This window comes from Chiloscyllium punctatum, chromosome 49 (assembly GCF_047496795.1).
Source record: "Chiloscyllium punctatum isolate Juve2018m chromosome 49, sChiPun1.3, whole genome shotgun sequence".
NCBI lineage: Eukaryota > Metazoa > Chordata > Chondrichthyes > Orectolobiformes > Hemiscylliidae > Chiloscyllium > Chiloscyllium punctatum.
This window is the reverse complement of record NC_092787.1, coordinates 38110294-38136520: the sequence shown is the minus strand read 5'-3', so window position 1 is coordinate 38136520 and position 26227 is coordinate 38110294. Positions and strand designations below refer to the sequence as shown.

At 44.0% G+C, this 26227-nt stretch overlaps 1 protein-coding gene across 1 annotated transcript in view; it reads right to left on the bottom strand.

The window, feature by feature from the left end:
* LOC140469584 (coiled-coil domain-containing protein 183-like) overlaps positions 1-26110 on the bottom strand; it is a 98234-nt gene extending 72124 nt beyond the window's left edge. The window contains exons 1-4 of the mRNA XM_072566247.1: positions 25867-26110; positions 9300-9421; positions 7929-8006; positions 4143-4310 (exon numbers count right to left, since the gene is read on the bottom strand). Coding sequence (XP_072422348.1) covers positions 4143-4310; positions 7929-8006; positions 9300-9421; positions 25867-25936 — 438 coding nt within the window. The 5' untranslated portion in view covers positions 25937-26110. The remainder of the gene's footprint in view (positions 1-4142; positions 4311-7928; positions 8007-9299; positions 9422-25866) is intronic.
* Between the last annotated feature and the right edge of the window lie 117 nt (positions 26111-26227).

Genomic DNA, 26227 nt, shown 5'->3' with positions numbered 1-26227 from the left:
GTAGGGTGGAAGGTAAGCACCAGGGGTGTTCTGTCCTTGTTACAGTTGGAGGGGTGGGGTCTGAGGGCGGAGGTGCGGGAGGTGGACGAGATGCGTTTGAGAGCATCTTTAACCACGTGGGAAGGGAAATTGCGGTCTCTAAAGAAGAAGGCCATGTAGTGTGTTCTGTGGTGGAACTGGTCTTCCTGGGAGCAGATACGGTGGAGGCGGAGGAATTGGGAATACGGGATGGCATTTTTGCTGGAGGTAGGGTGGGAAGAGGTGTAATCCAGGTAGCTGTGGGAGTCAGTGGGTTTGTATAAAATGTCGGTGTCAAGTCAATCGTCATTAATGGAGATGGAGAGGTCCAGGAAGTGGAGGGAGGTGTCAGAGATGGTCCAGGTAAATTTAAGGTCAGGGTGGAATGTGTTGGTGAAGTTGATGAATTGCTCAACCTCCTCGCGGGAGCATGAGGTGGCGCCAATGCAGTCATCAATGTAGTGGAAGAAGAGGTGGGGAGTGGTGCCAGTGTAATTACGGAAGATGGACTGTTCTACGTAGCCAACAAAGAGACAGGCATAGCTGGGGCCCATACGGGTGCCCATGGCTACCCCTTTGGTCTGGAGGAAGTGGGAAGATTCGAAGGAGAAATTGTTAAGGGTGAGGACCAGTTCGGGAAATTGTTAAGGGTGAGGAGACTGCTGGGGTCCTAGGGGAGATATTTAATACGTTACTGGTCACAGGTGAAGTTCCAGATGTCTGAAGGATAGCTAATGTGGTTCTTTTGTTCAAGGAGAGTGGCAGGGATAGGCCAGGTGGACCAGTTATTCTGATAGGAATGGTAAGGAAATTATTAGCCAAAGTTCTGAGGGACAGGATTAACTAATACTTGGAAAGGTAGGGTTTGATCATGGATTTGTGAGAGGGGGACTGTACCTAACTAATTTAATTGAGTTTTTTGAAAAGGTGACTTAATGTTTGATGAGGATAATGCAGTTGATGTGGTTTACATGGACTTCAGTAAGGCCTTTAGTGAGGTCCCACATGGAAGGCTGATCCAAAAGGTAAAAAGCCAAAGTAAGTTGGCAAACTATTTCCAAAACTGGCTTACCATTAGGAGGCAAAGGATGATGTTGGAGGATTGTTTTTGTGATTGGAATCCTGTGACCAATGGCGTACTGCTGGGACCCTTGCCATTTGTTATGCACAGTTATGAGTTGGGTGAGAATGGAGGAAATCTAATTAGTAAGTATAATTAGCAGATGATTGGTGGTGTTGGTAGTGAGGCTACAGTCTGATACTAATCAACTGGTAAATTGGGGACAGCAATGGCAGATGGAATTTAATTCTGATAAGTAAGAGGTGATGAATTTTGGGAGATCTAATAAGGGGAGACGATACATAATGAATGGTGGGTCCCTAGGGAGTACTGAGGAACAAAGAGACCATGGTGTACAAGTCCATAGATCCCTGAAGGCGGTCAGTGCAGGTACATTCAACAGGGCGAAGAACATCGGAGCAAGGAAGTCTTGTTACAACTTTATAATATGTTGGCTTGGCCACAGGTGGAATACTGAGTGTAGTTCTGGTCACCACATTATCAGAAAGATGGGTTTGCAGTGCAGAGGAGATTCACCAGGATTTTGGCAGAGTTGGGAAGTCTTAGTCATGAATAGAGATTGGACAGGCTGGGTTTATTTTCCTTAGAGCAGGTGAAGCTGAAAACAGATCTGATTGAGGTATACAGAATGAGAAGATGCATGGACAGAGTAGATCATGAGAATCTTTGTGCAAGGGTCTCAGACAGAGGGAATAAGTTTAAGGTTAGGAGGTGGATTAGAGGAGACAAGGAAGAAAACCCTTTTAACCTTGTGGATGGTAGAATTAAGGAACGTGCTGCCTGAGCACGTTCAGGTAGGAACTCTTACAACATTTATGAATCATCTGGATTAGCACTTAAAATGCCCGTGCCACTGTAGGCTATGGACCAAGAGCAGATAAATGTGATGAGTATAGTTTGGTGTTTGTTGGTCAGCATAGGCATAGTGGACTGAAGGATCTGTTTTGATGCTGTTTAACTATGACTCTATCAAACATTTCATGTCTTTGTGCCTCTTGTCCACAATTAGACTCAGTGATGTTGGGGTCTCCTGGTACCATGCTAACAATCACTTACAATGTTTCATGACCTCAGCTAAACCCCAACGGTCCAATCTTGAACACTTCATCTTTAGTTTTTACATCTGAGACCCAGGTGATGTTATCCAGAAGCTTAAAGGGATTTTTCACTAAGTCCACAATGAACCTCCCATCAATCTTACCTCCTCTGTCAACTCACGGCTTATTTATTAAAGTCTTTCAAACTGCATCTCCAATATTCCTTAACTCAATCATTTTAATACCAGCAAGACCAAAGTCATTCATTTCCCACACACCCCCATCAATCCTTATTTCACCTCTGTCTCCTTTTCACTACGGGGTACACAACCTTGACGTGTTACTCAACCAATATCTCAGTCATTGTGCCATCAAAGCTGCTTCTTTTCACATCGAAAACATTGACTATCTACGGTCCACACCTCGACTGCTCTCTAAATCATAACTTTATCAATTACAGATGGAATTCTATCTAAGCCTCTCTAATTGGCTAACCTCTCTGATTTTTATTAAACTACAAATGTCCTCTCCCATAAACACCATTAATCAGTCACTGCCATCACTAAGCTCCACTGACTTCCTGACAATTGATATTCAGAACTCTCAATGTGCTCTTCCCCCTCTCTCACCTCTTGCACCTGCTGTCAGGATCTCCTGCCTTCTCTCCACAATCGAAACTGTGCTTTCAGGTTCTACCTACACCCCATCCTTGCCAACTGCAACTCCATATTCCTTCTTTCTTCACTCCCTCCCTCCTTACAAACACCTCCTCCTCTGCTTGTTTATTGAGTTGTCACCTTATACAGCTCTAGGAGTTAGAACTTGTTCACCCGACTTGGCCATTTTCCTCCAAGTTTCATTTCATCATTCCCACCTCCAAAATAGCTGACATTCTTGCCAGTTGAAATAACTCCACAGAGGCCGGTATCCCATCACCAAGTTACCATTTATTTACACGTTGACAGTCCTTGACACGAATCCAGCTCACTCAACGTGAACAGAACCTCTGACACTCCTGTTTATGTCTGCCAGCCAGGGCTCCCTGATTGGACCAGATTAACAGCCCCAATATGGGAACTCACATTCTACAAGGTCGATCCTTGTTACAATCACACCACAAGTCACCATCCTCTTCATCCTTACAGTGTATTGTACATACCCTAGTCGGACAGTGAACAGCCTCTTGGCTTTATCATTCCAAATCACAGAATCATAGAATCCCTAGAGTGTGGAAACAGGCCATTCAGCCCATTGAGTCCACACCAACCCTCCAAAGAGCATCCCATCCAGACTCACCCTTCTACCCTATCCCTGCAACCTTGCATTTCCCATGGCCAGTCCATCTAGTCTGCACATCCAATAATTCTATGGGTAATTTAGCATGGCTAATCCACCTAACCTACACATCTTTGGATTGATATTTGATATTTTAGTAAAAGTCCGAGTGGGGTAAGAATGCATGCAAACTAGCAGTGATATCTCTCATAAACATGTTTAAACAAAGATTGAGAATTACCTGAAAGAAAAGCTAAAAGAAAAAAAATGAATGAATGTGTCATGTAAGAAAAACAGAATTTCAAACTGAGTAGGATTTTTATTTTGTTTTTCAAAAATCAGCTTAATATTGAGCTTGTGCATCAGATTGTTCAGATTGATGGTATCGGCATACACTGTTTATTTTGATTACAATAGTATCTTGGAGATTAATGTTCAATTCTGAAATAATCCTTCAGTGTTCCATTTGTGTTAGCAACTGTCTAAGATATATATCACTGCACCTTACATTCTTCACTCTCTAAAGATATATCTCTATACTGAATATACATTCCTCTGTACCTAATATTCACCTGTAAACATAAATCACTCTGTAAATATACATCCCTCTGTACCCAACGAGCAGTATTTCCAGTTCATATTAATCTGCACCTTTTGACATAGTAATATAGACACACTGATTGACAAGGGAGATGAAAGGATCAATGTTTAAAATATAAAGGAAAGTGTACCTGAAGATCATTGTGTTCTCCTACGTCAAATTGCGTCTCCTTTTTAACTGACCTCAACGTTTCCATAAGGTCCATCAAAATCTTTTGACGTTTCTTAACCTCATAGCAGTTCAGATTGTAATGGTTCACTGTGTCATACAAATGTTTACTTAGCAACTCTTTGGAACCCTAGAAGGTCAAAAATGCAGTGAGTTAGAAATCCAGAAACTGAGAAATATGGTGGCAAGTTTAATACTGTTGCAGGTTCAATAAACCTCAGGCTGTATGTTTGCTCACTGAGCTGGGAGGTTTGTTCTCAGACATATCATCACCATACTAGGTAACATCATCAGTCAGCTCCTGATGAAGCATTGGTGTTCTACCCTACTTGCTATTTATGTGTCTGGTCAGTTGTGGTGGGTGATAGATTTGGACCCCATTTACCAATCTCTCAGAAATATAACAGGAAGTGATATCAAAAGTTCACCAAAGAGGAAGAGAACAACAACAGACTCCCCTTCCTAGACATCACAGTGCAACGAAAAGCTAACGGCTGCAGACCAATATCTACAGGAAAGCCACACACGCTGACCAGATACTTAAGTACAGGAGCAATCATCCTAACGCCCATAAACGGAGTTGCATCAGGATATTATTTAAATAGGTAGAGGTATATCAGGAATAAAAGAATGATGAGAGAAAGATTAGGGCCAATCAAGGACAGTAGTGGGAAGTTGTGTGTGGAGTCCAAGGAAGTAGGGCAAACGCTAAATGAATATTTTTCATCAGTATTCACACTGGAAAAAGACAATGTTGCCAAGGAGAATGTGGAGAAATAGGCTACTAGACTACATGGGATTGAGGTTCACAAAAAGGAGGTGTTAGCAATTCTGAAAAATGTGAAAATAGATAAGTCCCCTGGGCCGGATGGAATTTATCCTCAGATTCCCTGGGAAGCCAGGGAGGAGATTGAAGAGCCTTTGACTTTGATCTTTATGTCATCATTGTTTACAGGAATAATGCCAGAAGGCTGGAGTATAGTATATGTTGTTTCTTTGTTCAAGAAGGGGAGTAGAAACAACCCTGGAAATTATAGACCATTGACCCTTCTTTTGGTTGTGGGTAAAGTGTTGGAAAGGGTTATAAGAGATAGGATTTCTAATCATCTAGAAAGGAATAACTTGATTAGGGATAGTCAACACGGTTTTGTGAAGGGTTGGTCGTGCCTCACAAACCTTATTGAGTTCTTTGAGATGGTGACCAAACAGGGCAAAGCGGTTGATGCAGTGCATAAGGCGTTTGATAATGTTCCCCACGGTAGGCCATTGCACAAAATATGGAGACATGGAACTGAGGATGATTTAGTGGTTTGGATCAGAAATCGGCTAGCTGAAAGAAGACAAAGGGTGTTGGTTGATGGGGAAATGTTCATCCTGGAGTTCAGTTACATGTGGGGTACCACAAGGATATGTTTTGGGGTCATTGCTGTTTGTCATTTTTATAAATCACCTAGATGAGGGCATTGAAGGATGGGTTAGTAAATTTGTGGATGACACTAAGGTCGGTGGAGTTGTGTATATTGCTGAAGAATGTTCCAGGTTACAGAGGGACATAGATAATCTGTAGAGCCGGGCTGAGAGATGGCAAATGGAGTTTAATACAGAAAAGTGTGAGGTGATTCACTTTGGAAGGAGCAAAAGGGATAAAAGAGTACTGGCCTAATGGTAAGATTCTTGGTAAGGTAGACAAGCAGAGAGATCTCTATGTCCAGGTACATAGATCCCTGAAAGTTGCCACTCAGGTTGATAGAGTTATAAGGCGACATGAGCTTTTCTTGGTAGTGGGATTGAGTTTCGGAGCTATGAGGTTATGCTGCAGCTGTACAAAATTCTGGTGCGGCCGCATTTGGAGTATTACATACTGTTCTGGTCACTGCATTATAAGAAGGATGTGGAAGCGTTGGAAAGGATACAAAGGAGATTTACCAGGATGTTGTCTGGTATGGAGGGAAGGTCTTATGAGGAAAGGCTGAGGGACCTGAGGCTATTTTCGTTAGAGAGAAGGTTGAGAGGTGACTTGAGACATATAAGATAATCAGAGGATTAGGGAGGGTGGACAGTGTGAACCTTTTTCCTCGGATGGTGATGGCTAGCACGACGGGATATAGCTTTAAATTGAGGGGTGATAGATAGGACAGATGCCAGAGGTAGTTTCTTTACTCAGTAGGGACGTGGAATGCCCTGCCTCCAACAGTAGTAGACTCGCCAACTTTAAAGGCAATTAAATGTTCATTGGATAGACATATGGACAAGAATGGAATAGTGTAGGATAGATGGGCTTCAGATTGGTTCCACAGGTTGGCGCAACATCGAGGGCCAAAGGGTCTGTACTGCACTGTACTGTTCTATGTTCTAAATGAGCCACAACACACTGCAGCACCCAGGAACTACAAGAAGCCAAAGAAAAACACCTATACAACGTATTCAGAAACAACGGTTACCCGATAAGCACAGTGCGCCAATTCCTGCACAACAAACTTAAACAAGAAGACACAACGCACCCAGAGACTCTAGCTACCCTGCCATACATCAAAGAGATCTCCAAGATGATGACCAGACTACTCCGGCCCCTCAGCATCATGGTAGGCCACAAACCTACCATCACACTGAAACAGCTCCTGATGAACTTAAAGGATCCTGTGCCAACAACCAGCAGAACAAACGTCACACACAAAGTACCCTGCAAGGGCTGCAGCAAACATTACATTGGACAGACAGGCAGGGAACCAGCCATCAGGATACACGAGCACCAACTAGACACCGAAAGGAGGTGTAAGAGCCAAAGTTTTTTCACACAGAGAGTGTTAATTGCCTGGAATGCACTGTCACAGGAGGTGGTAGAGGTGGTATACAATAATAATGTTTAAGAGATATATTGACCGATTTGTGAATAGGTACGGAACGGAGGGATATGAACAGTGTAGAGGTAAAAGGTTGTTAGTTTAGAAAGGCATCATGTGTTGGCGTAGTTTTAGTAAACCAAAGACCCTATTCCTGTGCTGTACTGTTCTTTGTTATTACAGATACATCATTACATACCATGTCCTATGTTCTATATGACTTGACTACAAAGATTGGTACACCATTTCAAGAATCTGGTGACTTATGCAGCTTATCAGTTTATTCCAAGTGTAAGCCCAAAACGGAGGCAAGTCATCTGTCCTTTGTGTTTTACTGATAAATTTAAGTGATAAGCTGTTCTGAATTTTGTTCAAATTGTTAATGTTTTTGTGCAATTATCAGTGTAACCGTGTCAATGATACTGAGTACTGTGTGTTTTATGTGCCACACACTGTGAAAGCAAAACAAACCCAAAAGTGAACGGTAGTCATACCTGGCACATTGAGACACTGGTCATAAACAAGTTCCTCAGTCAATCAGTGACAGGAGAATTACATACATCCTCAAAGAGCAAACTATTTCAAAGCCATGTCAGGGGCATAGGAACTGGATCCATCACTACTGCATAATTCTATGACAGTACAGACTGAAATGGGGAATATTGAATCTTATTCTCAGTAGTCTCTTTGTCAAATTCTTACTTTGGGAGTAGAGTCTTTGATTTGTCATCAAATCCACAGGTATGTCAACTGTGCAGCACAAACATGGACTGAAACAAGAACTATTTGAAGCCTATACAAAGATTGTGCACCAAGTGTGAATGATGTGTTTACCCATGCTCTATTAGGAATCTACTGGGAGTGAGGTTGGTGCTGATGCGTGGAATTAAATGGTCTGATTGTAATACCTCAATGGTCGCTTTTGCTAAGCAGAGTCTCAATTCCTTTCGATCCTCACATTCTCGACTAATGATGTTTTCGACCACCTGCAGGAAAAGTAGATAGAGTGAGGGAAGGACCAAATGCTTAAAACTATCTCAATCTTATTCAAAATGTACCAGACCTTGAAATTCCTTGTTAATTAAAAGTGAGGAGATCTATAGATCCTAATGAATATTCCTCAGTCTCCCAGATCACAGCACTGGAATAACGTCATTGCTCTGCACTAACCCACACTGTTTCCATCTTCAACTGCACATTGCAACAATGAGGGCTAGGCTAACAAGCTAATGGCATTGTCCATTATTCCAACAGAACGGTCAGACTGAGCAGGAACCTCTCACTGACAGTAGCTGAATAACTCCAATAGGTGGAAGACTGACAAGTATGAGAAGACAAGCAGTGCAGAAGAGAAAATCCAATGTGGGGATGTTCCTGACTCACTATACTGAAGCACCGGACAATTGGAGATGAGATTTCACTAGGGCAGCATGGTGGCTCAGTGGTTAGCACTGCTGCCTCACAGCACCAGGGACCTGGCTTTGATTCCAGTCTCCCTGTGTCTGTGTGGGTTGCCTCTGGATGCTCCAGTTTCCTCCCACAATCCAAAGATGTGCAGGTTAGCTGAATTGGCCAAGGGATCTGTAGGTTAGGTGCATTAGTCAGGAGTAAATGTACAGTACTAGGGTGGTGGAACAGGTCTGGGTGGGTTACTCTTCGGAGGGTCGGTGTGGACTTATTGGGCTCAAGGGCCTGTTTCCACACTGTAGGGATCTATTCTATGATTATCCATAACAGAGGACACAGTACGTATTGTGCCTCCCATATGGTGTTTAGTTGACAGTGCTAGTCACTGCGATTGGCTGCAGTGGTTAGTGACAGCAAGTTTACTGCTCTTGCCTGTAACATGTTGAGAGAGATGGTCGGAAGGACACAATGGGTAAGTGAATGGCTCTCTGATGGCCGTGGAGAAAGTGAGGACTGCAGATGCTGGAGACCAGAGTTGAAAAATGTGGTGCTGGAAAAACACAGCAGGTCAGGCAGCATCTGAGGAGCAGGAGAATCGACGTTTCGGGCATAAGCCCTTCTTCAGGAATATCTTCCTGAAGAAGGGCTTATGCCCGAAATGTCGATTCTCCTGCTCCTCAGATGCTGCCTGACCTGCTGTGTTTTTCCAGCACCACATTTTTCAACTCTGATGGCCGTACCATGGTGAGTGAGCAATCTTTCATTGGCCTATCAATCACATTTATACATGTTAGGTTCAACATGACCTTTTTTATTCCAGAAATATACTTCATTGATAAAATTTACGGCTACTTATGTGATATTTCACTCACCCGATCAGCTTTCTGAAATTTAATGCTCTCCTGCATGACCTCCTTGCGCATTTGCCCAAGTTTCTCTGCATTTTGCGCAATCTCTTTTTCTGCTGTTTGGTAATAAGCATTCTTGTATTTCTCTGAAAATGAATTCAAAAGCATCAATGGATCATCTTATTGATTGTGGAGAAATCTAGAATGTTCTGCTCCACAATATTCTTAATGCTCAGATCAATTTTAATTCAACCATTGCAATGGCAATTCAGAGAATTTGGTTTGTTTACGAGGCACTGATTACTCGGTGAATACGTGGAGAAATAACGTGGAACCACAAAACTATAAAGGGCTTAGTAAGTAACAAATTGAATGTTGACTGGGATTGAGGGGCATATTCTATGTACAGAGGACAGGGACCAATTGATGTGGAGGAAAGTGGCTACGGTTTCTGGGCATGTTTTGTCTGTTTGTTTGGGTTTGTTGTGGAGAAATTGACAGTCTGTGTTTATTGGGTGCCATCCTTTTTGAATACCTACATCAAAGACATCTCGGAAATGACTGCCAGACTACTCACACCTCTTGGCATCATGGTAGCCCACAAGCCCACCAACCCACTAAAACAGCAGCTAATGAACTTAAAAGATCCTATATAGATAACAAGCAAAACAAACGTCATTTACAAAATACCTTCAAAGTTTGTGAGAAGATTTGTAGCTCGGGTGCTCGTTGTTGTGGTTCTGTTCGCCGAGCTGGGAATTTGTGTTGCAGACGTTTCGTCCCCTGTCTAGGTGACATCCTCAGTGCTTGGGAGCCTCCTGTGAAGCGCTTCTGTGATGTTTCTGAATCACTATAAATGCTGGAGGAAATATCACAGAAGCGCTTCACAGGAGGCTCCCAAGCACTGAGGATGTCACCTAGACAGGGGATAAAATGTCTGCAACACAAATTCCCAGCTCGGCGAACAGAATTACAGAATACCTTGCGAGGACTGTAACAAACACTACATTGGACAAACAGGCAGAAAACTAGCCACCAGGATACATGAGCATCCACTATCCACAGAAAGACATGACTCATTCTCACTAATATCCTTACATACAGATGAGGGAGGACATCACTTTGACTGGGGGAACACATTCATCCTAGGACAAGCCAAACTGAGACACGCACGAGAATTCCTAGAAGCATGGCATTCCAACCGGAACTGCAACTCAACAAACACATCAATTTGGATCCCATCCACCACCCTCTAAGAAAAAGAACAGGAAGTTACACCACCAACACAGGAAATGACATCACCATAGGAAATGGCACCACCAACCCAAGAAAACTAAACACATAAGTAGAAAGCGGGTCATAACACCAGTTCTTCACCAGAGGCTCATTGATGATGTTGCCTATTATGGTGATGAACCGGCTGCAAACATTGTATTCTTTTAAGTGCCTCGTAGGTTTGTAAACAAATAAACTGCTTGATTGATTGGCTCCAATGGTAGATTCCATCACAGTGATGTTAACCTTCAATCAGTCAATGTTATTTTGACTCTTGCTCCCTTTAGGTTGAGAGTGTGGGGTTGTAGATGGTGTCTTCAAGTAAGTTTCATTTCACGGTATGGGAATGCCAGAGAGCATCTGGTCAAACAAGTTGAGGAGCTGCTGTTAGAATCTGGGCAGGCAGCGTGCCTGATGCTCATACTAGGACTGTATTTCTGCCAAGAATGAAAAACCTCCCAGTGTTGTATCCTAACTCTGGTGGTTACTAAGATGTGAGCTGTATCAGAGTCAGCACTATGGTATCAGTTTGTGTGAGAATGTAGTTCAGAGAGACATGTCTGGTGATGGTCAGATCTAGCTGGTTCCAAAGTCTTGAATTTCAATATCCCCAGAACACCTTGTTGCAGCTTCCAAAAGAAGGTGCTGGTTACACAAAGCTCATGGTAGCAGCAAAGCTCAAATTGCCTTCGTTTTCATTTATCTTTCCAAAGTCATGATGTCAGAAGCAGGAGGGTCAGGCTCCATATTCCTCTCTCATTCCTGCACTGAAATCCCCTTATAGTTAAGGCTGCTTACTAATTTAGGAATTCTGCTGTTAGCAGTGTCAAACTGCTCTGTCACCGACATTTCTTTCTACATTACACCTTTTGCAATGGGGAAACGGTTATGGTCACTATCTACTTTATGCCCCATAGCAACACCCTGACTATACAGAGTCTGACTTTTTTCAGTTCTCTAAGATTGATGTATATCAGTCCCTGTGCCAATCAAGGTTCAGCTTCTCACACTGCATGATCGGTGTTCCCTTTCTAAGGTTGACACCCTGAAAAGATTCTCAGTATACATGTGCAAAACACAATTGTGGAGAACCCCCGTTGGTACTGACAATGACATCAATTCATCTACTTGCTAGTATTGATTTGGCTTATTTCTGGGGCGGGGCAGTGCAGACCTTTCTGCATGTGTAATGTAAACCCTTCAGGGGTGTCAGAAAGTACACCCTTCTGAGTGTGTGTCCTTGCATCCCAGTCCTGATGAGTGTGAGACTGAAAGCTTCGACTTTGTGAGTTATTTTTAAAGTAAAAGACTTTTGTTCTACCAGGCAGTTAAAGATTACTGAGGTGGTGAGTGTGTATACGGTCAGGAAACAGTGCGCAGAAATCCTCGGATTTTATGAGGAGGTGGTCACTGGAAATCCTGTCAATGGCATAAAGAAGACTTTATCAGCTGTGACGCATAAATGAGTTCACTGTTAAAGGTAATATGACACAACAGCGACTCGAACCTGACTCAGGCAATGGATCCCCACCATTCCCACTACTCTCCACATCACCCAAACAGAGAAACCAGATTATCATCTAAATATGGAGGCAGGTATCGGGTGCAAAATACTATACTGCGATTCCTTGCTCAGGGAAAACAGTGTCAGTCTTCCTAACTCCACACCATTTTCACCTGGTGTTTTTTGGTTCTGGAAGGCTATTGGTACAAAACATATGCAAACTTTTTCCAGACCCTCGGAATTCCTACAGTGAGGACCACTGGAGAAACTACTTCCTCTCAGCCCTTAAAAAGGGCACCGGGAAGAGGTTGTGGTCACTTGGGAAGCCTCTTTAGGAGCTAGAAACATTCTGTAACATAAAATGTCAGTGCTAGACACAGAGTGATAATGTGTGTGTTTTACTGCAGTGATTCAGATTGGGATTACCCTGAGAAGGCATTTGACCTTGACAATGACCAGCATTATATAGTGTCATGCATGACAATACCTTACATTTGTTGGAGCTGTGATAATTTACTTTAAAAAAAAAGTTTTGAAAAGACATTCCAGCCTCTGCTATCAGCTTATGTGATGGGATTTATATCAACAGACAGCTCCAGCTGTTTAAAAAAAAACCCTGCCTCTGAAAGTGGAAAAATGGTTCTGTGCTTGCTTCATTAATTTGCAGGCACATGAGTTTGAATTGGAAATGTATACCATTCTGTGTATCAGTTTCAAGCAACACAGCCGTACGTTTTTATGACATCGGTCGTCATTATGAATGCTCAGCTCAGTTTCCAAGTTACTATTAGGTTCAGTTCAGCAGGTTGGTCCCTGATGACTAATGTAATGTGTTTACTGCTTGAGTGAAGAGAGCTAGTGTGCTTTTTTGCCTTTGTGCTAGTTTGTTTCTCTTCTCATCCTGGATAACATAAACACAGCTAATATGCAAGTTTCTCCCTGTCAATATACAGCTGTGCTCCCTAATGATAAGGCACAAAAACTGTTCCTCGTTAATAACTCCATTATGTTCAGGGAGCTGAAGGCAAAGGGAGTAAAGCTTGACTAAAGATATGGAATGGATCCCAAAGGTGACAGAAGTCTAAATATATCACTTTTCCGACAACGTCTGCAGCCTGTTCGGCACCCAACACAGTGCTGGGCACTTCTTTGGATTCAATGGAAGAGGTCGAGAGGGCACTCCAATGTTTGCACAGCCGAAAGGATAGGGCATTGCAGTTTTACTGCACAGCAGGAAAACACAGGAGTCAGCAGGTATGACCTGCCATTGAGAACAGCCTATCCCCAATGACAGGCAGGACCCACCTTGTGTCAGATAGCCACTAATGAATGGCCAGTGACTTCAATGCTTGCTCGAACTGACAGCCACGGCCCAACAAGAGTAAGGAATATACCAAACAAAGAGAAAGATGCTGATTAGGTTGGAATATCTGGGTCTGTTTCCGTGCCGTACATCTCTATGACTTGCCGGTGGAGGTGGGTATGATCAACACTGAATTTGAGGAGCAGAACTCTGTCAGAGTTTCTTCCCAACAACAGCCCAGGCTTAATCAAAATCAGACAGAGCATAAACATTCCACATGCAGCTAGCAGGGAGGGAGTTCATAGAAAATGTGGAGACTTCGCTGTAAGGAGTTTGTTATTTACAGTGGTAGAAACCCGCCCACAAATGTTTCAAAACATGTTCCTTTCATCCGTGTCTTGACTGAAGCAGTTAGCTTCATGGGGATCTCCGCTTCAACATGTTGTATCCCCTTCAACCCTGCTTTGCAGAGGCGACAGGCCAGTTTACAAGCAGTCGGCACTGTTTTCAGCAGAATCCCTGAATTAGTAAGCAGCCTTAAATACAGGAGGTTTCAATGCATGAACAAGACAGGAACTGGGGGCCCGACCCTACTGCCTGTGACACCAGGGCCTTGCAAAGATAAGTGAAAAGTGACACAATTTGAGCTCTGCTGCTACCATGAGTTTGGCAGAAACACAGTCTTCATATCAGCATCAGGCACAATGCCAGTCCAGACAGTTAAAGTCATCGAGATCTACAGCACTGAAACAGGCCCTTCAGTCTAACTTGTCTAGGCCAGATATTCAGAATAAATATAGTCCTATTTGCCAGCACCCAGCTCATAACCCTTCCTAATCATATACCATCCAGATGCCTTTTAAATGTTGTAATTGTATGAGCCTCCACCACATCCTCTGGCAGCCTATACATGCAGCACCCTCGATGTGTAAAAGTTGCCCCTTAGGTCTCTTTTTGCCTCTCACCCTAAACCTATGCCCTCTAGTTTTGGACTCCCCCTATCTGGAGCAAAGACCATCCCTATTTACCCTATCCATGCCCCTCATGATTTTATAAACCTTTACAACCCTTGCTAGATAATCTCTAGCATTCCCATGCAGAAGTGAAATGAAAATTACTTGAAGACACCACCTACTGTTTCACTTTCTCAACAGGTAAGAAGCAAGAATCAAAGCACTCGGGCTGATTGAAGGTTAACACGGAATCTGCCATTGGAGGTTAACAATCAAGCAGTTTCTTATTTGTTCACAAACCTAATAGGCACTTAAAGGAGGACAATCTTTTAAGACTGTAAAGTATTTTTACTTTGTGTAAAAAGAACAGGGTCCCATATTTTAATATATGTAACTTCTAGTCTGAGTGAGTGAGTTACACTGTGAATCTGATTGTCTTGATATCTGGGATAATCCTTAGCATGAGAGGGTGCGAGAATGTGTGTATGTGTGTGGGGGGGGGGGGGGGGGGGGGGGGGGGGGTAGAGAGAAAGGAAAGAATGCATTTAGATTAGATTAGATTCCTTAGTGTGGAAACAGGCCCTTTGGCCCAACAAGTCCACACCGTCCCTCCGAAGAGCAACCTACCCAGACCCATTCCCCTACGTTTACCCCTTCACCTAACACTACGGGCATAATTTAACATAGACTTTCACCTAACTTGCACATTTTTGGACTGTGGAAGGAAACCGGAACACCTGGAGGAAACCCACACTGACACGGGGAGCTATTTATTTAGAGCGAAAGAAATTCTAGAGGCCACTGTTTGGTTGGGATGAAGCGACTCTTGGATAGGCACATGGAAGTTAGTACAGTGAAGGGTATGTAGGTTGGTCTGATCTCAGAGTCAGATAAAAGGCCAGCACAATGAGGGCTGAAGGGCCTGTACTGTACTGTTCCATGTTCTATATAAAGAAGACTTGCAGGAAAATCATGGTGAGGGGACAAATCCATAGCATTATCTTATGGACTAGGAAAGTAATGGTGTAAAGAACAGAGGGACAGGTTTCTGATGTATATTCAGGAGAGTTTTCTTGGCTAGTACATGTGTCACCCCATTTTGAAAGACCTTATCTAGTCTGGGGAATGAGGGAGTCCTCAATTGGATCAAGTGTCATTTGGGGGTACATTTAGGAGACAGTGATCACAGCACTATAAATCTAAAGATTAGCTTTCGAGGAGAATATGGGACAAGCTAGAGGAAAAATATTTAATCTGTGGTGAGCTTATTTCAGGGGCTGTCAAACAAATCTGTCACAAGTGAAATCAAAGATTGGCAGATAAAACTGTAACGATAATGAACTTAAGAAATTAGATTCCCTACAGTGTGGAAACAGGCCCTTCAGCCCACCAAGTCCACACTGACCCTCTGAAGAATAACCCACCCTGACCCATTTCCCTCTGACTAAAGCACCTAACACTTTGGGCAATTTAGAATGGCCAATTCACTTGACCTGCACATCTTTGGACTGTGGGAGGAAACTCATGCAGACACGGGGAGAATGTGCAAACTCCACGCAGACAGTCGCTCAAGGCTGGAATCAAACCTGCGACCCTGGTGCTGTGAAGCAGTCGTGCTAACCACTGAGCCACCGTGCCAGTATAATAAGTTGTAGGAGCCCCTTGGCTGCTAAAACACAGATAAATTGCTAACTTGGCCAAACAATAAGGGATGCTGGGTACATTGGCCAAGTAAAACTCTGAAATCACAAAGCCCGCACACTAGACACAGTGCAAACACAGCAGCCAGATGTTAATTACATTAGCACGATGTAAAAGACAACAGTTATCCTAATCAGACATTTCCCCAACAATTGATCCACTAAACTTCCACTTTGGAAGGTTGAACTTATGCAGAATATACAGATCGAGCCAGGATTCTCGGAAGTGTGGAGGAACAGAGGGATCTTGGGATCCATGTCCATAAATCCCTCAAAAGTTGCCATCTAAAGGTGATAGGGTTAAGAAGGCATTTGGTGAGTTAAGGGGGGGATTGAGTTTAAGAGCCACGAGGTTATGCTGCAGCTCCAGAGCCCTGGCTAGACCACACTTGGAATATTGTGTTCAGTTCTGGTTGCCTCATTATAGGAAGGATGTGGAAGCTTTAGAGAAGGTGCAGAGGAGATTTACCAGGATGCTGCCTGGATTGGAGGGTGTGTCTTATGAAGCAAGGTTGAGGGAGCTAGGACTTTTCTCATTGAAGCAAACTTGATAGAGATGTACAAGACAATAAGAGGCATAGATAAGAGTGAATAGCCAGCGACTTTTTCACCAGGACAGAAATGGTTAGCACAAGGGTGTATAATTTTAAGATAATTGGAGGAAGGTTTAGGAGAGATGTCAGAGGTAGGTTCTTCGTGCAGAGAGTGGTGGGTGTGTGGAATGTACTGCCAGCAATGGTAGTAGAGTCAGAGACATTAGCGACATTCTTGGAATAGGCACATGGATGATAGTAAAACGTAAGGGACGTAGGTTCTTCTGATCTTAGAGTAGGATAAGAGGTCGGCACAACATCAAGGGCTGAAGGGCCTCTACTGCTCTATGTAAACGTCGAATGTGTCAGAAAGGCACCAGGTCCTGCTACACAAAGAGACAAACAGTAACATGCTATCCAAGTGACTGACACAGTTTCGAACTATCAAGTGTATTGCCCTGATTGGCCAGAACTATAGAAGGTTCCAGGAAACCATCTAAAAGGTACAGAAAACAGGATTCACCTGCAGACCTTCTGCTTGAATCATCCAAACCCTCCCCAGCAGACCAGGTGACCATCCAGGGACAGAGATACAGAGAGAGAGAGAGAGAGAGAGACGCGACGTAAATCTACAAGGGATTCAAGAAGTATTGTAATCTTAAAGTGCCAAATAGGATTAGAGATGATATGTTTAGTATCAAAGGTTATTGTAACTTTGTTCCTAATAAAGTTGGGACTGTTTTGCATTGATATGGTTTGTGTTCGTATTGATTTGACCGCTTTGGTATTATGGGACACCTGGGAAAGTTTAAGGTGACACTCAACAACAAAGTCTACAAATGCCAATACTAAAACCAGCTTCCAGGCAAGGTTCCTGGAGCTATGATTCCAGACAGAATATTCCTATTTGTCAAGCTCCGAGGTGAGCAGGAATGAACAGGCTCTCCTTCTTTCTCACCCTAGTCCCTGGGTTGGTCACAACAGGGTTAGTTTAAAAAGTAACCCCCTTCTTTGTCAGTACTTTCACCCATACCCAAATGAGTTTTTCTTAAAAGAGAGACAATTTAAGGTTTGTGTAAAGATTTGTAGCTGGGGTGCTGGTTGCCACAGTGGTGAGTATGTTCGCTGAGCTGGCAAGTTGATTTGCAGACGTTTTGACCCCCGTCTGGGTGACACCTTCTGTGCTTTGGAGCCTCCTGTGAAGCGCTGTTGTACCCTGTCTTCTGGAATTTATTTGGTTCCGTTCCTGCTGCTTCCCGTTGTCGGTTCCGGTTATTCGTTGTAGTGGCCGGTATACCGTATTGGGTCCAGGTCTATGTGCTTGTTGATGGAGTCCATGGGTGAATGCTATGCTTCTAGGAATTCTCTAGCTGTCTTCTGTTTGCCTTGTCCAATGATCATTGTATTGAACTTGTGGTCCTTGTCATCTGTGTGTCTGGCTACTAGGGAGAACTGGTTGTGGCGTTTACTGATATGTTGGTGTTCATGGATGCGGATATGTAGTTTGTTCTACATGGTGTTTCGTGCAGTCTTTGCATGGAATCTTGGAATCTACGTTTGTCTTGCTTGCAACGCTAGCTTCCATTTAAAAAACTCTCCGAATTGACAGCCAGACTTCTGCAACCACAGGGATTCATGAAAACCCATAAACCGACAGCTATGCTCAGACAACAACTCCCCAGGACAAAAGAACCTCTACCCATCATATGCAAGCCAAATGCCGTATACAAGATTCCATGCAAAGAGTACACAGAACACCATATAGGACAAATTTGACTGAGGTGACACAACGATCATAGCACAAGCCAAACAGAGGAGAGCCAGAAGATTTCTAGAAGCATGATATTCATCCACAAACTCCATCAACAAACACATAGACCTAGACCCAATATACCAGCCATTACAACGAACAACTGGAACTGGCAGCAGCAAGAATGGAACCAAATCAATTCCAGAGGATGCAGTGCAGCAGGAGGCTCCAAAGCACTGAAGATGACACTTAGACAGGGGATGGAAAGTCTGCAAATCAATTTCCCAGCTCGGTGAACATAACCACAACTACGAGAGACAATTTAACCAGCACATTGCTGGAGAAACTCAGCAAGTCAAGCAGCAACTGTGGAGACAAAAATCGAGTCAATGTTTCACGTCCAGTGACCCTTCTTCAGAACACAATTTAACCAGGCTTTCTCGAGTTAACAAAAGAACATGTTTATTTGTTACCAAACGCGAGAAGAAATAATAACGTAACAGATATGCACACAGATTTAAAGGAAGTAGCAAGGTCAAAAAAAAATGTTATAAGATGTTCAGGCCAGTAGCTGCACTGTTCGTGAAGAGAAAATCTGAGAATACTGACGGTTGACCAGTCAGTTTCAAGATTCCTGGCTTTGTAGGTCGGCTGAAATATGTTGGTTCTGTTTCCTTTTAAACCAGCTTTCTAAGTGGCTTCCAGCATTCAAAGGAAGAGAGTCTTTTGCCCGCAATGCAGGAGTGACTAACTGATGGTTCTGCAACTATGACCTTCACACCACACTTGCGCTCAAATGCAGGCACGGCCACCTGAGTACCGTAGCCCACTGGTACACACAGAGCAGGGATAAAACTCCCTTTTAACCCCTGTTTCTATGTATTTTTAAAATGTAAACATCTCTCATTGAGACTGCTGTTGTTTTTCCCCAACAAAGTCACAGTCCGAGCTACCTATAGTTTAGTTTGTAGTGCATTTCTCCTTTTGATGTCTTTTGATAGATTGATTTATTTATTGTCACTTGTACTGAAGTACAGCAAAAAGCTTTGTTTACAAGTCATACAGACAGAACACAATAAGCAAGGATGTACAGAATAAAAGATTTAGACAGAGGCATACAGATAACATTGTACAGGGTGTACAAGAGAGAGCAACATAAGCAAGATCAGCATTATTTGAGGCTACATTCAGTAGTGTAATAACAACCAGGAAGAAATTGTGATACATGTGTTCAGGCTTCTGTATCTTCTGCCTGATGGAAGAGGTTGGAGGAGATCATTACTGGGGTGCAGAGGGTCTTTGATGATATTGGCAGCCTTTCCACGCCAGAAAGCCATATAAATGAAGTCCATCGATGGAAGGTTGCCTCCTGTGATGGCCTGAGCTGTGCACACTACTTTCTGTAGTTCCCTACAATCCTGGGCAGAGCAGTTGCTGTACCAGGCCGTTATGCACCCGGACAGAATGCTTTCAACTGTGCACCTGTAGAAGTTGGAGAGAGTCCTTATGGACATGCCGAATTCCCTGAGCTACCGGAGGAAGGAAAGGTGTTGGTGTGGCCTCTTGAATGTCGCAACATGGGAAGACCAAGACAAGTTGTCGGTTATCGTCACTCCAAGAAACTTGACGCTTTGGTGTAACATCCCAGAGTTTCTCTCCACACAGCCAACTGAATATGCATCCACAGTCATCTTTTGGCTTCAACTCACTTTCTTTCCCAAAAAGCACACAATATACCTAAAAGTTCAACATGTCAATGAGTGATCTGGGGTCATAATCCATGGTCATGAAACTCAGAGATTGATTAAATATTTTAGAATAACTCTCTCCTCAATAGGAAATATCTTCTCTTATACCAACTTCCTGGACTACGGAACACAGCTTAGCAACAGCCATTATCTCTGGAAAATGTGCGTGTGTGTGTGTGTATGTGTGTGTGTCTGTGTGTGTAACCTTAACCAATTTTCTGAAGATGAAAGAGGACATTTTAGGAGACCACAAAACAATGTCATGTATTTCTGACTGAAATAGGATGACTTCACTTACTGTGAGTATCTACCCTCTGCGAATGAATTATTGAATAAATGATTGGTATGTCTCCCACAAATAAGACACTCTGGGGTGGTAAAAAAAATGCCCTCAGTTCTTTCATCCACATCATTGATGTATAACATGAATATTTGTGGTTTACATTAGGTTAGAGTAGATTCCTTACATTATGGGTACAGACCATTCAGCCCAACAAGTTCACACCCACCCTCCGAAGAGTAATCCACCCAGACCCATTCCCTACATTTTCCTAATGCACCTAACACTATGGGCAATTTAATGTGGCCAATCCACCTAACCTGCACACCTCTGGATTGTGGGAAGAAACCAGTGGACTCAGAGGAAACCCATGCAAACAGGGGGAGATTGTGCACAGGATGAATGTCTCCTGTGCTTCCTTAATTACCCTCAGAAACGCCTGCCATTGCTGCTCCACCATCTTCCCTGCTAGGTTCCCTTTCCATCAACTCTGGCCAGCTCCTCTCTCATGTCTTTGTAGTTGCCTTTACTCAATAGTGAACAGTTTTGGGTGCCTTACCTAAGGATGGATGTGCTGGCCTCGGAGGGGGTCCACAGGAGGTTTGCAATAGTGATCCCAGGGATGAAGGGCTTGTCATATAAGAGCGGTTGAGGACTTTGGGTCTGTACTTGATGAACGTTTAGATGGATAAGTGGGGAATTCATTAACATTACAGAATACCGAGAGGCCTGGAAAGAGAGGATGTGGAAAAATGTCTCCACAAGTAGAAGAGACTAGGACTTGAGGGTACAGTCTCAGAGTGAAGGGACGATGCTTTGAAACTGGGATGAGGAGGAATTTCTTCAGCCAGAGGGTGGTGAATCTGTGGAACTCATTACCATAGAGGACTGTGGTGGCCAAATCACTGTGTGTATTTAAAACAGATCAAGAAGGCAGGAGAATGGGGCTCAGAAACAGTCGACAGTATGGTGCTGGAAAAGCACAGCAGGTCAGGCAGCATCCGAGGAGCAGGAGAATCGACATTTCGGGCATAAGCCTTTCATCAGGACATTCCCGATTCTACTGCTCCTCGGATGCTGCCTGACCTGCTGTGCTTTTCCAGCAATACACTCTCAACTCTGATCTCCAACATCTGCAGTCCTCACTTTCTCCTTCAGAAACATATCAGCCATGATTGAAAGGCACAGCAGTCTTGATGGGCTGAATGGTGTAATTGCTTTTATAGAAAAGACCTGTAAGAAACACATTAGTACAGTGGAGCCCGTGAGGGAACAGGTGGCACAGTGACTCAGTGGTGAGCAATGCAGCCTCACAGCACCAGGATCCCAGTGTTGATTCCAGCCTCGGGTGACTGTCTGTGTGGAGTTTGCACATTCTCCCCGTGTCTGTGTGGGTTTCCTCCGGGTGCTCCGGTTTCCTCCCACAATCCAAAAAATGTGCAGGTCAGGTGAATTGGCCACGCTAAATTGCCCGTAGTGTTAGGTAAGGGGTAAATGTAGGGGCATGGGTGGGTTGGGCTTCGGCGGGTCGGTGTGGACTTGTTGGGCTCAAGGGCCTGTTTCCACACTGTAATCTAATCTAAAAAAAAATCCATACCTGCCTGTTCCCTCATGGGCTCTACCACAAGCTGCTCCAGATAAAATCTCAGACATTCCACAAGTTCCTTTCCTTGAGATCTGCTAATTGTCCCAGTCCATCTGCATTTGGAAGTCCCCTATGACAACTGTACTAATGTGTTTCTCACAAGGCTTTTCTATAGGCCTTGGATTTATTTTCTTCCTCACATCCTGACTACTGCCAGGAGGCCTGTACATACTTCCCAACAGAGTATTATTTTCCTGCAGTTCCTCAACTCTGCCCACACAGATTCTATGCCTTCCAACCCCATATCACTTCTTGCGATCGCTTTAAATTCATTTCTTACTAACAAGGCAACCCCCATCCCCTCTACCCATTCTTTTGATAGGACTCATATCCTTGAATATTTACAGAGTCATAGTTTCATACACACGGAAACAAACCCTTTGGTCCAACTCATCCATGCTAAACTGATCTAGTCCCATTTGCCATCATTTGGCCCATAAACCCTTCCTATTCATGTACCCATCCAGATGCCTTTTAAATGTTGTAATTGTACCAGTTTCCACCATCTCCTCTGGCTGCTTAGTCCATACACACACCATTCTCTATGTGATAAAGTTGCCCCTTAGGTCCCTTTCAAATCTTTCCCCTCACCTGAAATCAATGCCCTCAAGTTTGGACTCCACTACGCTGGGCAAAAGACCTTGGCTGGTCACACTATCCATGCCCCTCATGATTTTATAAACCTCTATACGGTCACCCCTTCATCCGACGCTCCAGGGAAAACAGCCCCAGCCTGTTCAGCCTCTCCCTGTAGCTCAAACCCTCCAACCCCAGCAACATCCTTGTAAATCCTTTCTGAATGCTTTCAAGTTTAACAACATTTTTCCTACAGCAGGGAGACCAGACTTGCACACAGTCTTCCAAAAGTGTCTAATGTTCCGTACAGCTGCAACATGGCCTCCAAACTCCTATACTCAATACACTAAGGTAAAAACAATGACTGCAGATGCTGAAAATCAAATACTGGATTAGTGGTGCTGGAAGAGCACAGCAGTCCTGATGAAGGGCTTTTGCCCGAAACGTTAATTTCGCTGCTCGTTGGATGCTGCCTGAACTGTTGTGCTCTTCCAGTACCACTAATCCAGTACTCAATACACTGTCCAGTTTAGGCAAGCATGGTAAAGGCCTTGTGCAACAGCCTGTCAACCTGTGACTCCACTCTCAAGGAACTATGCACCTGCACCCTCAGCTGCTCGTTGGATGCTGCCTGAACTGCTGTGCTCTTCCAGCACCACTAATCCAGTATTTTTATCTCTTTGTTCAGCAACACTCCCCAGTGCCCTACCATTACCTGTGTAAATCCTGCGCTGGCTTGCCTTACCAAAATGCAGCATCTCACATTTATCTGTATTAAACTTCATCTGCCACTCCTTGGTTGATTAAAGTCCTGTTGTACTCAGAGATAAGCTTCTTCACTGTTCACTACATCACCAACTTTGGCAACATCTGCAAATGTACTAACCATACCTCCTAGATTCACATCAAAATCATTTATATAAATGATGAAAAGCAGTGGGTATCCCGGTATCCTGAAAATCATTGATATTCTTGAGGCACAATGTAGTTCCCAGCCCTGAGCCTCTTGCAGCCACACCTCTGTGATGCCCACAATATCAGACCTGCCACAAACTCATTTATCTTGTTTCATATACTGTATGCATTTAATTAAGTACAACACCCTCAGTCCTGCATTGACTCCCCTGCTTCTTGCAGTTCAGTTTACCTGCTGCGCCTAAATTAGATTCCTGACTCTTTCCATGTTCTTCCCACACTTGTTCTAGAAACATTACTAACCTCTGCTGAGCTCTCCCACCCTTAAATTTTTTTGCATAACTTTCCATACAACTGAACCCCCTTACTATTTAGAGTAAAGTCCTAGAAGCAGTCCTAGCTTTGTGATTCTGGTCCCAGTCGGATTCAGGATCCCATCAAAATATCTCCCTCCTTCCCCAGTACTGGTGCCAATATGCCAGGAATTCAAACAGGTTTCTCCCACACCAATCTTTGAGCAGCATGGCTCTCTCTTTAACCTTGTTGACCCTTTGCCAATTAGTTCATAGCTCAGGTAGTAATCCTGAAATGAGTACCTTTTTTTTTGTTGTGCTTTTTAATTTGGCCCCGAGTTGCTCATATGCCCTCAGCAGAACCTCTTTCTCCCTATAAGACCTTACAAACAAGATGCGAAAAAAGCTAGAAAACTACACTGCTTCCCTCTGCACCGAATTGCTATGCTGCCTACAAAGTTCCCAAACATATCCTCACTTGGGCTGTCTCTCACTTTCCTGACTGAGAGAAGCTTACTAGTTGTGTGCATTCACCAGGCCCTCTCTCAGATAGGGATGACATGAGCTGAAAGGACTCCCATTAGTTAAGCTTTAATAGTAATCAGACTGACTGATAACAGGCCCCTCCTCAGTCAGCTACCCAGATTATTTTTCACTATTCGTTATGCTGGGATTGTTGTAACAAACTCAAGAACTGTAATTGCTGGAGATCTGAAACAAACTAAAATAGTAGATACTGGAGAAACTCAGGAGGTCTAGGATCATCTCTGGAAAGAAAACAGTTAACATTTTGAATAAAATGAGCCTTCTTTAGAAGAATTCAGGTGCAAGGTTTCTGGAGTCAAGAATGTGATCTCTGATAACATTACCTCAGGTCCAGTCTGGCCACTTCCCAAGCTGGACTATTTACATAACGTTATTGACTCCAGAAACCCTGCATCAGAACGCCTCTACAAAAGGCTCATCGGATTCAAAGCATTAACTGTTTTCTCTCTGTAGATGATTATAGACCTCCTGAGTTTCTCCAGCATCTTCTGTTGGGAAAGTAAATCTTAGCAGGGCTTACACAGTCAATGATAAGGTCCTAGGGAGTGTTGCTGAAAAAAGAGACCTTGGAGTGCAAGTTCATAGCTCCTTGAAAGTGGAGCGCAGGTAGATAGGATAGTGAAGGCGGTGTTTGGTATGCTTTCCTTTATTGGTCAGAGTATTGAGTACAGGAGTTGGGAGGTCATGTTGCGGCTGTACGGGACATTGGTTAGGCCTCTTTTGGAATATTGTGTGCAATTCTGGTCTCCTTCCTATTGGAAAGATGTTGTGAAACTTGAAAGGGTTCAGAAAGAATTTACCAGGATGTTGCCAGGGTTGGAAGATTTTAGCTATAAGGAGAGGTTGAATAGGTTGGGGGCGTTTTCCCTGGAATATTGGAGTCTGAGGGGTGACCTTATAGAGGTTTATAGAATCATGAAGGGCGTGGATACAGTAAATTGACAAAATCTTTTCTTTGGGGTGGGCGAGTCCAGAACTAGAGGGCATAGGTTTAGGGTGAGAGGGGAAAGATAAAGAAGAGACCTAAGGGGCAACTTTTTCACACAGAGGGTGGTACGTGTATGGAATGAGCTGCCAGAGGATGTGATGGAGGCTGGTACAATTGCAACATTTAAGAGGCATTTGGATGGGTATATGAATAGGAAGGGTTTGGAGGGATATGGGCCGGGTGCTGGCAGGTGGGACTAGATTGGGTTGGGATATCTGGTCGGCATGGACGGGTTGGGCCGAAGGGTCTGTTTCCATGCTGTACATCTCTATGACTATTTGTCTCTCCACAGATGCGGTCGTAGATGCAGATGTAGAAACTAGGATTAGGAGGGGTGGGGGTTAATGGAAGCTGTACAGGGTCAGGGTAGGGTGAGGGATGAACTGGGAATGGTGTGGGTGAGGGATGGGTCAGGACAAAGGGGTGGGGTCACAATGAGCTGGGGTTCAAGGGTGAGCTGGGATGGGTGGGCCTTGTATGGTCAGGGTGAACAGTGTAGAGTGAGGTATATTAGGGGTGATCTGGTGGGATTAGGGCAGAGACAATGATGAGTCCCCCACCGCCCAGCTCAATGAACTTTACCTTCCAGGTAGATTTTGTTCCTCAATTGAACTATCTGGTCACGACTGTTCCATTGTTTAAAGCACTCCATGCCTGCAGCACACAGCCGCAGTAATATCAGGATGAATATTCCTCACAGACCCTGACCACGACCCCACACACACACACTCCCTCCACCTCACCCTACAGCCGCTCGAATGGCCGACAACCGCCTTCTCCCGCCTTTTATACCCGGCCCACGTCACACTGCCAGCTCTCTGAGCGCACAACGCCCGGCTCGCGGGAGCGCGCGGGGCGGGGTTACACCAGGGGTGGGCGGGGCCTCTCCGGGGAGGGGCGGGGCCTCTCCGGGGCTGGGAGTTCACACCGGGGAGGGGCGGGG